The 14489-nt window shown below is 37.8% G+C and overlaps 1 protein-coding gene across 4 annotated transcripts in view; it reads left to right on the top strand.

The window, feature by feature from the left end:
- Window positions 1-13399, top strand: part of gzf1 (GDNF-inducible zinc finger protein 1) — a 31729-nt gene extending 18330 nt beyond the window's left edge. For 3 of the 4 annotated variants that reach the window (XM_048535730.2, XM_048535731.2, XM_048535734.2), the window contains 3 exons: window positions 2469-2636; window positions 3525-3682; window positions 7168-8888. In XM_048535730.2, coding sequence (XP_048391687.1) covers window positions 2469-2636; window positions 3525-3682; window positions 7168-7830 — 989 coding nt within the window. In that variant the 3' untranslated portion in view covers window positions 7831-8888. Of the gene's footprint in view, window positions 1-2468; window positions 2637-3524; window positions 3683-7167; window positions 8889-8999 lie in introns of those variants that run through there. The other variant, XM_048535735.2, reaches the window with a different exon arrangement.
- The last annotated feature ends 1090 nt before the right edge of the window (window positions 13400-14489 follow it).

Here is a 14489-nt window from a genome sequence, read left to right as displayed (position 1 = left end):
CTATATAAGTAGTTAATGTTACCACTGCAGTCTGATTTCCTATTGCCTGATTTGTGGGAACCTCTTTCATGAAGTGGCTGAGTTCAAGCTTTCCTAGTTTCAAAAAGCACAAGTTTCTAAACTGTAACATATGCATATAATCTATATCGCTAGGGCATTGGCTGTTCAGAAACATCAAGCATGGCTGTAGTCTCTCGTTGACATTAATGAAAACGGAACCTCAGTTTTAAAAATGACCAAACAAATAGCATGACTCAAGGCTAGTATGTTATCTTGATTCTACTTCACTTTATTTGAAGTGCCTCAGTACATGTATTTTACATTGTCTGGACATTAGGAACATAATAGAATAAACATTTTCTGCAAACGAGTTTTGAGAAGATTTGTAGCTCAGGTTGAGGTTCTGGATGTGAGTTTGCTCGCTGAGCTGGAAGGTTCGTTTTCAGACATTTTGTCACCATTCTAGGTAACATCATGAGTGAGCCTCCGACGAAGCGCTGGTGTTATGTCCCGCTTTCTGTATATCTGTTTAGGTTTCCTTGGGTTGGTGATGTCATTTCCTGCATTGGTGATGTCATTTCCTGTTCTTTTTCGCAGGGGCTGGTAGATTGATTTGGAGCCAATCTACCATCCCCTGAGAAAAAGAACAGGAAATGACATCACCAACCCAAGGAAACCTAAACAGATATACAGAAAGCGGGACATAACACCAGCGCTTCGTCGGAGGCTCACTCATGATGTTACCCAGAATGGTGACGAAATGTCTGAAAACGAACCTTCCAGCTCAGCGAGCAAACTCACACTCCACAAGTTTGCAGAAAATGGATGCAAGTGATACTTGCATAGTACAGTACAAAAGCAACTTCCTCCACAGTGGCCAAAATTAAAAACACAAGATCCATGTAGACATATCATCTTGTTTACTTGTCAATTCATGAAACTAGTCTTTATACTGGGACACATTATCATGTTTTGTTGTCCCATTCTCCGCTCCGTTGATCCACATTTGTAGAATGATTATTATCAGTTTCTTATTGCTGATTAATTTGATCTGACTTTTTCTTTCAGTCATTGGACTTATCAAAATTGAGACAGAAAATGCTGAACTATACACAGAACTACACTAATCTGTGTATAGTTCAGCATTTTCTGTCTCTATTTTGGAATTTCAGCTGTTCCAATTGGCCTTTTTATCTCAGTTAAGGAACATAGGAAAGTAAGGAGCTGTTGCTAAAGTTATACAAAATTCCAGTCTGGACTACATCTGGAATGCTGTGTATGTTCCATGCAGTGCATTTTTTTGTTTATTTTCTCATGGAGTGTGGGTGTCAGTGACTGGCTGGCTAGCATTCGTTGCCCATCCCTAGTTGTCTTTGAGAAAGTGGTGGTGAACTGCTTTCTTGAACCATGTACGTTGACCCACAAAGCTGTTAGGAAAGGAATTCCAGGATTTTGACCCAGCAACAGAAAAGGAACGGTGATATATTTCCAAGTCAGGATGGTGGGCAGCTTTGGGGGGAGCCTGCATTTGGTGGTATTCCCATGTATCTGCTGCCCTCCTTTTTCTAGGTGGAAGAGGTTGTGGGTTTGGAAGGTTGTTTCTAAGGATCTGACATGAATTTCTGCAGGGCATCTTGTGTATAATACACAGTGCTGCTACTGAGTGTTGGTGGTGGAGGGAGTAGATGTTTGTGCATATGGTGACAAGCAGGCTGCCTTGTCCAGGTTAGTGTCAAGATTCTTGAATGTTGTTGGAGCTGAATCCATCCTTGTATTAGGGAATATTCCATCACACTCCTGACTTATGCCTTGTAGATAAAGGACAGGGTTTGGGGAGTCAGGAAGTGACTTTAGTTGCCTTGGTATTTCTGGTCTCAGACCTGCTCTTGTTGCTACTGTCTGCTGAGTCCAGTTGAGTTCTGGTCAATGGTATTCCCAAGGAAAGTGGAAGATTAGTGGAAAGTGGGAAAAGTAACACCATTGAATATGAAAAGGAGGTGTTTTAAATGGATTAAACTATATTGATTTTAGGAGTCCAGAATAGATTGAAAAGAATGTTATAAATGCTCCAAACATTAAATTGAGGATTCCATAAATTAGGCTTGTCTTCCCCATGCTTTATACATTGAGGGTGAGATTAGAGCCAGACTGTTCAGAAGAGAAATTGAGGAAAAACTACATGAAAAGAATGATGAGTGTGGATCGCGCGCTCTCGCTCTCGCGCTGTCTCCCTGTTCTTCGTCTTCGTCTTCGCCCTCCCAATAAGTAGGGCTTTAAGGGATTATGAAGCTAAGGCAGGAGAATGGCGTTAGGATGCAGATCAGCCATGTTTATTGGTAGAACATGCTTGAGAGGCTGAATGGACTTCATCTGTTGTCATGTCATCCAGTTACCACTGTTCATTGCGAAAACATAACTTTTCAAGAACGCTTATGTGGTTGAATTAATTTGACTGCTTTGTCTTACAGGTGAAAGACCATTTATGTGTGAAACGTGTGGCAAGAGTTTTGCTTCAAAGGAGTATCTGAAACATCACAATAGAATCCACACTGGATCGAAACCATTTGTTTGTGAGATCTGCTACAGAGCTTTCGCACAGAGAAATTCTCTTCATCAGCACCTTAGAGTTCATACAGGTATCATATGATTTGTTCTAACTTAGCCGATAATGCAGACAGTGTGGACACAATAAAGACTTGCCTCGTTTCATTATGTACTTAAACTCTTAAGTACTAAACCTGAGCTTGTTTTAAATGAAGTTTGTTAAACTTAGTAATCACCTGAGCACCTGTATTGAAGGAATGGAATTGCCGGTCAGAGACTCAAGTTTGTGGGGGCAATAACTGCTTAACTTTGGTAAGAGGAAGTTATAGCTGATGAATAGTCCTTAGCCTTCAAACCTGACTCTCAGTGGTATTTTAAATATCTTCACTAATTTACTAAGCTAAATTTGACAATTTTCTAGCCTGCAAAATGTATATCAAGATCCTTTTTGCTTTTGTAATTTCTACCAGAAATCATGAATGTTAGCCTGCAACAAATCTATTTTGTATATTGTAATGCTGCTAACATATTGGTAATTTTTTTCTTTGTTCATTCACGGGATGAGGGCTTGCTGGCTCGGCACAGCATTTATTGTCCATCCCTAATTGCCCAGAGGGCAGCTAAGAGTCACCCACATTGCTGTGGGTCTGGTTTCGCACGTAGGCCAGACCAGGTAAGGATGACAATTTCCTTCCCTAAAGGACATTAGTGATCCAAATGGGCTTTTCCTGACAATTGGCAATGAATTCATGGTCATCATTAGATTCTTAATTCCAGATATTTTTTGAATTTTAATTTGATCATCTGCTGTTGTGGGATTTCAAACCGGGTGTCCAGAACATTACCTAGGTTTCTGGATTAACAGTCCAGCAATAATACCACTAGGCCATTGCCCCCCGATTAATTGGTAACTGTTAATGATTGAAATGTTTGAATCTTTGGAAAGCTGAGGGAGGCCTCTAATAATATGTCTTTTTCAGGTGAGAGGCCTTACTGCTGTGACCAGTGTGGAAAGCAGTTTACACAGCTGAATGCTCTACAACGTCACTATCGCATACATTCAGGAGAGAAACCTTTTATGTGCAGTGCATGTGGGAGGACCTTTACTGATAAATCTACACTCAGAAGACATGCTTCAGTGAGTATGTGACTGATTCCATGTAGTCATTTAGATTTCTCCATAAAACTGCTTAAACTATAAATTCCTTTACCGGAGTAATTTTTGTTTTTGCAAGTAGTATTAAGGAATTGTGAATGAAAGTGGAGTATGGTGTAGATGTAGCAGGGTGCTCCGGTTTTCGAACAAAATTTCAATCTTAGCTGTCAAATCTGCTGTTCTCACCAACAAATATAATAACCTTACAGATTGAGACTTCATCACAAAAAGCTAATATGCATATGTTTCATTAAAAAAGCATTCTTGTGTCCCATTCGCTCAATGTTTAACATTTTGTTTGTATGTGCACTTCCTGTGAACTTGTCCACTCTGAATTTGTGTATCAACATTTTAAAGTGGAAATTGTCCATGTGAATTTGTCTATTGTTTCATCCCCAAGATACTGTCTTTCTATTTAGCCTTTTACAGCGGGCTGTATTTGTGCCTGTCATTGCTGGCCTTCATTTTGATTTCACATGCACAAATTTTTGCATTCCAGAATTGTTTTCCACTATCGAACACGTCACACATACACTCATTACTGTTTTTAGATCAATTCTGTTCTGATTACCTTCTTCTCACCCACACCCCGGGCAGATGTAATGATACTGGAAATCAGCTACCATTAATTACTTGTGTTCTGACAATGGTTGTTAACAGAAGCCAATATGGAGAAAATAAACCTTGTTGAGTTCTTTGGGAAGGTGACCAAACAGGTAGATGAGAGTAAACCGGTTGATGTGGTGTATATGGATTTCAGCGAGGCGTTCAATAAGGTTCCCCACAGTAGGCTATTGTACAAAATGCGAAGGAATGGAATTGTGGGAGATATAGCAGTTTGGATCGGAAATTGGCTTGCTGAAAGAAGACAGAGGGTGGTAGTTGATGGGAAATATTCATCCTGGAGACCAGTTACTAGTGGTGTACCGCAAGGGTCGGTGTTGGGTCCACTGCTGTTTGTCATTTTTATAAATGACCTGGATGAGGGCGTAGAAGGATGGGTTAGTAAATTTGCAGACGACACGAAGGTCGGTGGCGTTGTGGAAAGTGACGAAGGATGCTGTAGGTTGCAGAGACACATAGATAAGCTGCAGAGCTGGGCTGAGAGGTGGTAAATGGAGTTTAATGCAGACAAGTGTGAGGTGATGCACTTTGGTAGGAGTAACCGGAAGGCAAAGTACAGGGCTAATGGTAAGATTCTTAGCAATGTAGATGAGCAGAGAGATCTCGGTGTCCATGTACACAGATCCTTGAAAGTTGCCACCCAGGTTGACAGGGCTGTTAAGAAGGCGTACAGTGTTTTAGCTTTTATTAATAGAGGGATCGAGTTCCGGAACCAAGAGGTTATGGTGAAGCTGTACAAAACTCTGGTGCGGCCGCACTTGGAGTATTGTGTACAGTTCTGGTCACCGCATTATAAGAAGGATGTGGAAGCTTTGGAAAGAGTGCAGAGGAGATTTACTAGGATGTTGCCTGGTAAGGAGGGAAGGTCTTACGAGGAAAGGCTGAGGGACTTGACGCTGTTTTCATTAGAGAGAAGAAGGTTGAGAGGTGACTTAATTTAAACATATAAAATAATCAGAGGGTTAGATAGGCTGGATAGGGAGAGCCTTTTTCCTAGGATGGTGACGGCGAGCACGAGGGGACATAGCTTTAAATTGAGGGGTCAAAGATATAGGACAGATGTCAGAGGTAGTTTCTTTACTCAGAGTAGTAAGGGAATGGAATGCTTTGCCTGCAACGGTAGTAGATTTGCCAACTTTAGGTACATTTAAGTCGTCATTGGACAAGCGTATGGACGTACATGGAATAGTGTAGTTAGATGGGCTTGAGATCGGTATGACAGGTCGGCACAACATCGAGGGCCGAAGGGCCTGTACTGCGCTGTAATGTTCTATGTTCTAGAGCAAAAAAAGGGAGTTTATTAATGCATAGTTCATAGCAAGAACTGTGTTGAAATTTGACTTATTTATCTTTCATGTAAAATGAAAAGCACTTGTCCTTTATGATTTAAATATAAAAGTTTTGAGATAATAGCTTTTGTTTGCTACGGCAATCTTTCCTAGCAGTGGAATGGATCTAGAATTCCTATTCAGTTGGATCTTTCATTTCACATTGTTTCCTCAATGTTCAGCCAGTGGGTTTTGAATTGTGAAGTTTTTGGCCTTAATTGGAGAGAATGTCTCAAACTGTGCATTTTGCTTCTGATTGTTTGTTTTTTTTTCCTCACCAGCATTTTAATTTTAATGGATTTTTGTCTTCATTTGTCATATTTAATCTCTCTATCCATTTAACATGGGCAGAAGATTCAAAAATTAAATGTAACAATTGGCCTTTTAGACAAACGGTTTACTCACGTTAGTACATTTAATGTACTGAGGTGCAAAATTAAACAGTACCACCACTAAGACCACCTGGTGACTGTAAAGTCTAGATGGTCTTAGCGACGAAATAGGTGTGACTTAGCTTCATATTGATACTAACAAACAACTGGAGTGCACACCCTTGTAATGCAAAATTTCCTGTGCAGCAATTTAGAATTTTAGCTAATTTTGTTGCACTAAGTTATTGACACAGTAATAATTCTTGTAGTTTTGTGAAATGCTTTTGGGATTTCTGAGACATTTTAAAATGCCAAAAATGCAACTTACTTGCCTTTAGGTATTCCAACCAAAATTTCAAATAATTTCAGAATTATTTAATGCTCTCACAGACAGTGAAATGCACCAGCCGAGTGACATCTTTCATAGAACCTATAATTCTCATAATCTCTATCAAATTGCTTTTTGTATTCTAAAATGTTTATGGCTCTAGTAGCCACAAGTATTGTATAGATGTTTCAGCAGAGAAATAGGCAATTTGACCCAACTAGTCTATACTAGCATTGAAAGTTTACATGTCCTAATCTACTTTATTTAACCATAATAGCATATCCATCCATTCTTTTTCCTGGATTCATTCATTGGACTTCCCTACGCTATCTCCTCCATTTGCCTCTAGTTCTCGATGCAATACTGCATTCCAAATGTGAACCAATTTTTGATAAAGTTCTTCTGAATTCCTCATTAATAACTATTTTTGGAGAAATGTATGTTTGATGTTAAACCTACATAATCCCTCCCTAGTTTTAAAATTTCTCTTAAGGCAGCTCCTTTACTTGAAACATGTATCTCAACTTGCTCCTAATAACTATAAACTTTCAGTGCTGGTATCACTTGCACTTGTCTTGTTATCATGGGAACTTTTCAAACCTCGATTTAAGCTATTTCTCTTCCAATCTAGAGATTGTCATGAAAGTGGTGGATAGCAGGGCAGAATGAGCATGTTCACCAAGGATCAATTACAAATATGTTGTGCTTTATACATGCTTCATGTGATACTTTAAACCCACCTGCATTTTAACTATGCTGTTCTAAACTAGTCAAATGATCTGTTAACAATTGTCTCAATCTTTTTTAAATTAACAGGTTCATAACAAGAATGCACCATGGCAATCCTTCCTTGTCATCCTGGATGAGGGCTCTAAAAAGAGCCATATTCAAAGAACAGATCTACACCCGTTTGTTGATTGTGAGCAAGTTGCCCCCTCAGAAGCACAAGAATCAGTGTCTTGTACAGAAATACTTAATGACCAAAATACAATCACGCTCCATGGAAATATCTCTTCACATGAACAAAACACATCTGGTACTTCAGATTGGAGGTCAGCTGCTTTGCCTTCCATCACTATGGTAACTCAAGCAGCCTCCATGGCAGCAACTTTTAATGAGCTTGCAGTACTCCATGCACCAACCGATTCAGTGCAACCTCACTTGCATATCTTGGCAAATGTTGAACAGTTAGGTGCTGGAAGTACACAAGCTCTAGTACTTGACAATAACACATTGGAAAAAAATGGGACCCCTAGCACAAGCATTGTGACCACAATTTCTGTGCCTGCATGTCTAGCCATGACTAGTCACATCAGTAACATGTTAACACATGGAGCTGGGGTTGGTCAAATGCAGAGTGGAACACCTGTCACCATATCAACAGGCTCTTCCCAGCTAACTGTTATGCAGACTGATAATCTAGCGACATTGCAGAGTACAGTAAATGGAGTGACCAATATACAGAATATTCAAATTTAAGCTAATATTAACCAGCTGTCGTTTTCATCAGCCCATAACTTGTTGATTAATTTTAAATGATCAGGTCTAAGTCTTGCAAGTGAAAAAGGAATAAATCACATTTTGTCAATCTTTGGTTATCTGTAAAATATTTGCAGTTTTTATTCACTGGTTGTAGCCGTATAATTTGGAGCATCAGGAGCCTGGTTTATTTCCTCAACTCCTTTTGAAGCTCACAAAGCTGCAATTTATTTTTTGTTGTTCCACTTTTTCCTGATACCTTTTCTGCTGGGATTTCTGGGAAATGTTTTTTTAAAGGTGGGTTGGTTTTAGTAACCTGCTAAGGTTTGATAATTGGATGTTGAGCATCAGAATATCTTTTAACCTAATGATTTGATAGATCCTCTGGAGCAAATCATGTGATGCTGAGTGTTTAAATTGTCCTGTTGCACAATATTTCTTTTCCAAATCAGTCATTAATTTTGGCATACTATATTAAAAATTCTTAGATAACATAAACTGCATATTTAAGTTTTCAGAGAAAGGAATCTGTTGGCTGACAGTGGGAAAGCGTGTTTTCTGTTTTATTTGATCACCTGTCATGTTTCAGATTCATTGCCTTATGATGTGGATAGCAGTATTTACATCCCAGATTTCCCCCATAGAAATGCACGTGCCTTTTTAATACTACATAGGTGGATGAGTAGATTGAGAAACCTTGCTGTTTGACTTCATGTTTTTATTGATAATGTCATAACACACATTTAAAAGACTCCTTTTAAGATCGAAAGTTTCTATCAAAATCTTGGAGCTGTTGTGAACCCTAAATCAGAATGATAACTAAATCTTCAAAATGTATAAAGTGATCATTTAAAGTGTATTAGGCACATGGAGAAAATTTGTAGTTGGAGAAAATTTCTCCACTCTCTCTCTAACTATAATATGAAAGGTTTATGATCATCTTGTGAACTTGTATTGAACTTCAATATAAATTGGTTTTGCAAATCTCACGAACGCAATTGTAGAAATTGTCAGGTCAAAAATGATGTGCAGTTTTTTTTTAAAAGCCAAATGGGTAATTTATGCTGTACTGTTGTCTTTTGTGTCTGTGTGCATTAACTTATTGTCTTAACAGCTACAGAAATGCTTTACAGGAGTTCATCATTTTTCCTGATTCTTTTATTTGTCAGATTATGAGCACTCTTGGAAAAAGAATCTGATGGAGCTTCTGGAATTTGTAAACAACAATGTGTCCCCTCCATAATGGACCAGTTCCTTATCAAATTGACCAGGCTTTCAACAACCTTATTTCAGTTCCATTATCTGGCACTTCTAAAAAGAGCTTTGTTAGAAATTATTAATATAACTCATTGTAGTGGTAAACTCCATCTGTTCTTCAAGTTATCTACCTATTTAAAAGATTGTGTTGTACTTTAGAATGAGAAAGGTAGTCATTGCTTTTTTTTCTCCTCTTTGGTGATTGAAGGTTGTCCATCTCTCTCAGTAGATAAATGTCCTTGTGACTTTATATAGTAGACCTTGTAACCTTAAAGAGCCAGGTCTCATTCAACCACAATACTAGCGGAATGATGTACATCCCATAATCTTATTATTTTAAAATTTGGAATACACTCACTCGTAACCTGTTACATCTTCCACATTCCCCTAGAACCAAAAGCTTCTTTCCAGCACCAGAATTTCCATATTTGGGTTATGGAAGCTTAAATGCAGGATTGGGAAAACACTGTTCGAAGCCTATGCAACCTCTCCAACGGGCATGTTGTAAGATGCTAGTGATGAGAGTTATCACCTCATTTATCTCCAACAGTTGTCCCTTGTGACTTGAGATTTCTAAATTTTCATATATTGTTATTCATAACAAAACACCAAGTATTTATTTAATTTCTCTGCCAAATCTCTTTCTTCTACAGTTAATCATCCTTCATTCCTGAGCAGTTATTCTTCTTAACTCTCAATGTTTTATATGTTTGAAAGCTCTGAATATTTTTTATGCTCCATCACTTGCAAGTTGTCTTTTTCAAAACATCTCTTAGCATTTCTAATCTCCACTTTCATCTCATGAAAATTGAGGACAGCAATAAAATTAATCACGAGCCTCCCTTTTAATTTTAATCTCTAGTAAAAACAAAAACTCTATTTTTAATTCGTTCCATTAATATCTACCCATTTTGATGTTCAGATTTCTTACTGCTGTCCGTAGACTTTTGTTAAAATTTTTGTCCATAGAATGTAAGCAAGATCCTTGACAAATTTTGCAGTTATTGTATTACTCTTGTTTCAAATGACAATGGACCTCCTCTTGTAGGTTCAGTATCACATCCTTCATAGTTCCTTACTTGTTAATCACATGGGCATTTTGGCATTTATTTTCCATCCTTAGTTTCCCATGACAAGGTGATGGTGAGTTGTGAGTTTGAATTGCTGCAGTCCACGTGTAACAGATACACCCAAAGTGCTTTTAGAATGGGTGTTCCAGGATTTTCACTCTGAGACAGTGAAGGAACAGGAATGTGCTTCTAGTTAGGATGGTATGTGACTTAAAGCAGAGCCCACACATGATGCTCCCATGCATCTATTGCCATAGTGAAATGCAACAGTGCATTCTTTTGAATATTTTGCACATTCACCAATGTACCACTCATCCTGACACCATTATTTTTGAATTTTGGTTTGTATTCTGTTTAGATGTTTTTCCAATTTGTTTTTATTACCCCTTGTCCCATCTGCACCACTGTCCATGTATAAACTCTCTTTAGTTGCATGCTCCATCATAGATCATCTGTCTTCACTGCTGCCTCACAGCGCCAGGAAACCGGGTTCAATTCCACCTTGCCTGTGTGGAGTTTGCACCTTCTCCCTTTGTCTGTGTGGGTTTCCTCTGGGTGCTCTGGTTTGCTACCACAATCCGAAGACATGCAGGCTAGGTGGATTGGCCATGCTAAATTGCCCATAGTGTTCAGGAATGTGTAGATTAGTTGGCTTGTAAGGGGATGGGTCTGGCTGGTATGACTGAGGGTTGATGTGGACTTGTTGGGCAGAAGGGCCTGTTTCCACACTGTAGGGATTCTCTGCTTGTTCTAGAGTTCAGATAGTGTATCCATAGTTGAAAAAATATAGTGAATGTCCTAATTTGAAGCAGGGATTAGTAACATTGCCTTGTCTCACCACAGGTACATTTTCCACTAGTCGATTATGAAATTGTAAAGATTGCAGTAATTTAGTGTTTTTCACGTAAAATACCCCGCTTCCAGTTTGAGGATAATATAGAACGTGTCTTTCAGCGAAAACGTTTTTGAAAGAACACATTATTCTCAGATGCAAATAAAAACAGTCGCTCCTGAATTTAAATAGCTTTAATCTAAGTCTCTCAGTCAAATACATTTGTTGTCATATGATTGCACTGGATTAAATAATTGTGCACAGTGACATTTGCAAACTGGTAATGATGGGTCAAATTCTGTACGCCATAGAGATGACCTGTGGTGACCTGCACAAACAGCCTGAGTGTTATGCTACTTGCTACATCCAAGATCATCGCCACAAACCTAACTATTGCCAGTAGTATTTTTTTAAATTTCTTACAACTGTAGGTGAAATCTACCCAGCATTGAAGTTATTTTGCATCTGATGCTAATGGTGTTGCTCAGTTCATAGGCTAACTTGTTAAGGGAATCCAGTGGCAGAACTTCAAGAAAAATAGGGGAGTTTGGAATGTGGATTTTTTTGTGTGTATCTAAAGTGTGCAGAAGGCTTCTCATCTTTGATTCCTTCTCATGACTTTTGAGCTGCATTTTGGAAATTGAGAGTTGTATCTTAATTTTTGTAAGTTTTTAATGTTATTCAAGTTTTAAGTTGACATGAAGCATTGAAACTTTTTTGCTGTTGTTCCATGATCAGATATGTTAATAGCAATTTGAAATAGTAACTGAATTTTTAAGCAGTACAGTTGAAAGGTCTATTAAAAGCATAATTTTAAAGTTAGACATGCAACAGTTTCATTACAGTGTTTTCTTGGTAACTTTTGTTCTGAGAAGGATTATATGCAACTTCCTAATAAGGAAACCTTTCAGTAGCATTTGGTGCTATCAAACAGAGCTGCAGGCCATATATGTCCTCAAATGCCAATCTTTTGCTGTAGTTCTGTGCCCTCTCTGCATGTTTTCTCTCTCTCTCTCTCTCTCTCTCTCTCTCTGCAACCAACCACACTTCTCCCCACATCCATATTCACTAGAAAAAAGAACAAGATTTAAAGAAAATATATTGGTCTTTAAAAGCAATTTTGCAGAGCTGTATTGCTCTGTTATTCCATTCCCATTTGTCTTCTGCTTTACAAATCTTTCTGATGACAGATGCAAGCAAAGAATTTGAAGCAGAAAAGTATATGTTGCACACATTCTGAGAGGTGGTTAATGAACGAACATAGAACCTGTTAAAATCAGGCTAGATAACACATTTGACATTGCCCTGCTGTCTATGCATTCAGGTTTTTAAAAAAAAGTTACAAGTTCAGTCATCTGACTTTTAACACAAATTTCCAAAAGCATCCTATTTATTTTATTTTCATACTTCAAATATGTTATGGTGTGTATTTTCATCATGTTAAATCATGATTTTGAGTGAAGCAGCATTGAGTATTGTTAGTATTGATAGTCAAATGCCTCAGACAAGAATGTTATTTATCTTAGAAAATATCAAGTACTATGTTTATTTTCTTATTTTCCTATGAAAGTGCTTATACAGGTAGTAAAATATAAATGTAAATCAGACTTTTTTAAGTTGTGTTTTCCTTTCTTTTATACGCTCAAATTTGAACAGCTTGTTAAAGCCTTATTCAAGTATTTTGTTTCAATTAATAGGGCCTATCAAAGCAGTAAATGTGGCATGAAAATATCTACTCGAATATTAAGGACAGAAGTTTTGTCTTAAGGTTCCTACAGTCCTTCTAGGAAGAAATTGTTTCTTGATTTTATTTCTGCATGCCCTAGCTCTCAAGTTTTGACAACTTGTTTTTGATTCCAGAGAAAGTAGGGTAGATGTGAAGAACCATCATATATTGACCAATCTTCAAAGCTTCACTGTATCCATATTTGTAAAATTTGATCCTCGGACCATTTGTCATGCTGTGCTACATTTCTTGCAAGGTTAATATATTGTCTGAGTGGCCAAACTTGAATGCAGTACTTCAGATGAGAAATATATCACTGAAGCTATTCTTTGTATTCTGGCACTTTTTGATGTAAAACATTCCATCATCTTTTTGTTTTCTTAATACTTGTCTACTGTCTTTTAATAATTTCTCTGCTTGGACTGGCAAACCTCTTGGCTCCTCTAGTAGTTCTTATTTCTCACTAATTGGAAAGCAGTCCGATATTTCACATTAGCCCACATCAAATTCAAATTTTCCATTATGTGCATTCCATCTGCATCTTACTCCTCCCATTTGCACTACGCAACTCTTCCTCATGCAAACCATTAAGAAAAAAATTGTGGTGAAAAGTTGATTTCACAGAACAGGTACCTGGGAAATGCTGCTAAGATCTTGTGAAAGTCCATACTTTTACTCTCCTCCCCAACTACATTTTAACCCAATTAAAAATCTTGCTCTAGTTCTGTGCATGCTCGCATTTGTTTCTAATGCTTAGAAATTTTTGAGTTGATTAAAAGTGATTTTAAGAATAGTTGCATTTTTAGAATAGTTAGTGTTTTGAATCAACCTGTTCAGTCCTTTTCCAGCACATGTCGGACTCGAACACAGATCTTCTGGCCAAGATAATACTCACTTCTGTACAGCAAGGTCACATAAACTACAACTGCTGATTAAGAAAGCAGTGTTGGTCTAGTTAGCTGGAGAACATCCTATTCTTAGAATAGTGCTATGGAATCCTTGATGACCACCTCCTACGGTAGAGGCTACGCTACTACCTAATCTTATTCAAAAGGCAGCACCTCCATTTTGATATTAAGGGAGTGCTATAAGTGTCAAACAAGATTGTGCAGTCAAGTCCAAAACTGAGCCACAGGCTCAATATATTCAGTATCTTGTGTTTTTTTTTATTTTTTCCATTCCGATGATAAGCTGAGCAAAAGCACTTAGTTTTACTGCATAGAATACAGTTTACTGTTAATGTACTGCGCTAAGCTGTACCAGCGATATTTTGCTTAATACCACTCTCTCTCAAGTTCACAGCTTAGCAAGCTGTATTGTGCCAGAAAGAGAGCAATTGCTGAATAAGCTTTTGGTTAGTATCAGAAGAGTTTTCAAAGTTGGCATCTATCTGCTTTCCAGCCAACGGTTGTGCAGCATGTTTGGATATAATCTTTGAATACCAATGTCATTGTTTTGTCACCTGTTCTTTTTTAGCATGGTCAGTAATTCATTAATACGTTGTTACTAATCATTAGAATAGTGCATGCTGTTCCATTTAAAAAAAATGCTCAGGAATTGAACAGTTCTAAGGGGGAAAAGAAATAATTTCTCTTGAAATGGTAGATTAAATGTAAAAGCAGTTTGGTGTTAGTATTTTCCTTTATGGTCAGATATGAATTGCGGTTCAGTGGTACTAGTTATTTTTAGTTCTACCTAAATAACATTTTTCTTATTTTTATTCAGACGTCACTTCCCCCTCTCCTCTCCCCCACCCCCACCCCTTGATAGATGA

Source organism: Stegostoma tigrinum, chromosome 9, assembly GCF_030684315.1.
Source record: "Stegostoma tigrinum isolate sSteTig4 chromosome 9, sSteTig4.hap1, whole genome shotgun sequence".
Lineage (NCBI taxonomy): Eukaryota > Metazoa > Chordata > Chondrichthyes > Orectolobiformes > Stegostomatidae > Stegostoma > Stegostoma tigrinum.
The sequence above is the reverse complement of the archived record's forward strand: the minus strand, read 5'-3'. Positions and strand labels throughout refer to the sequence as shown.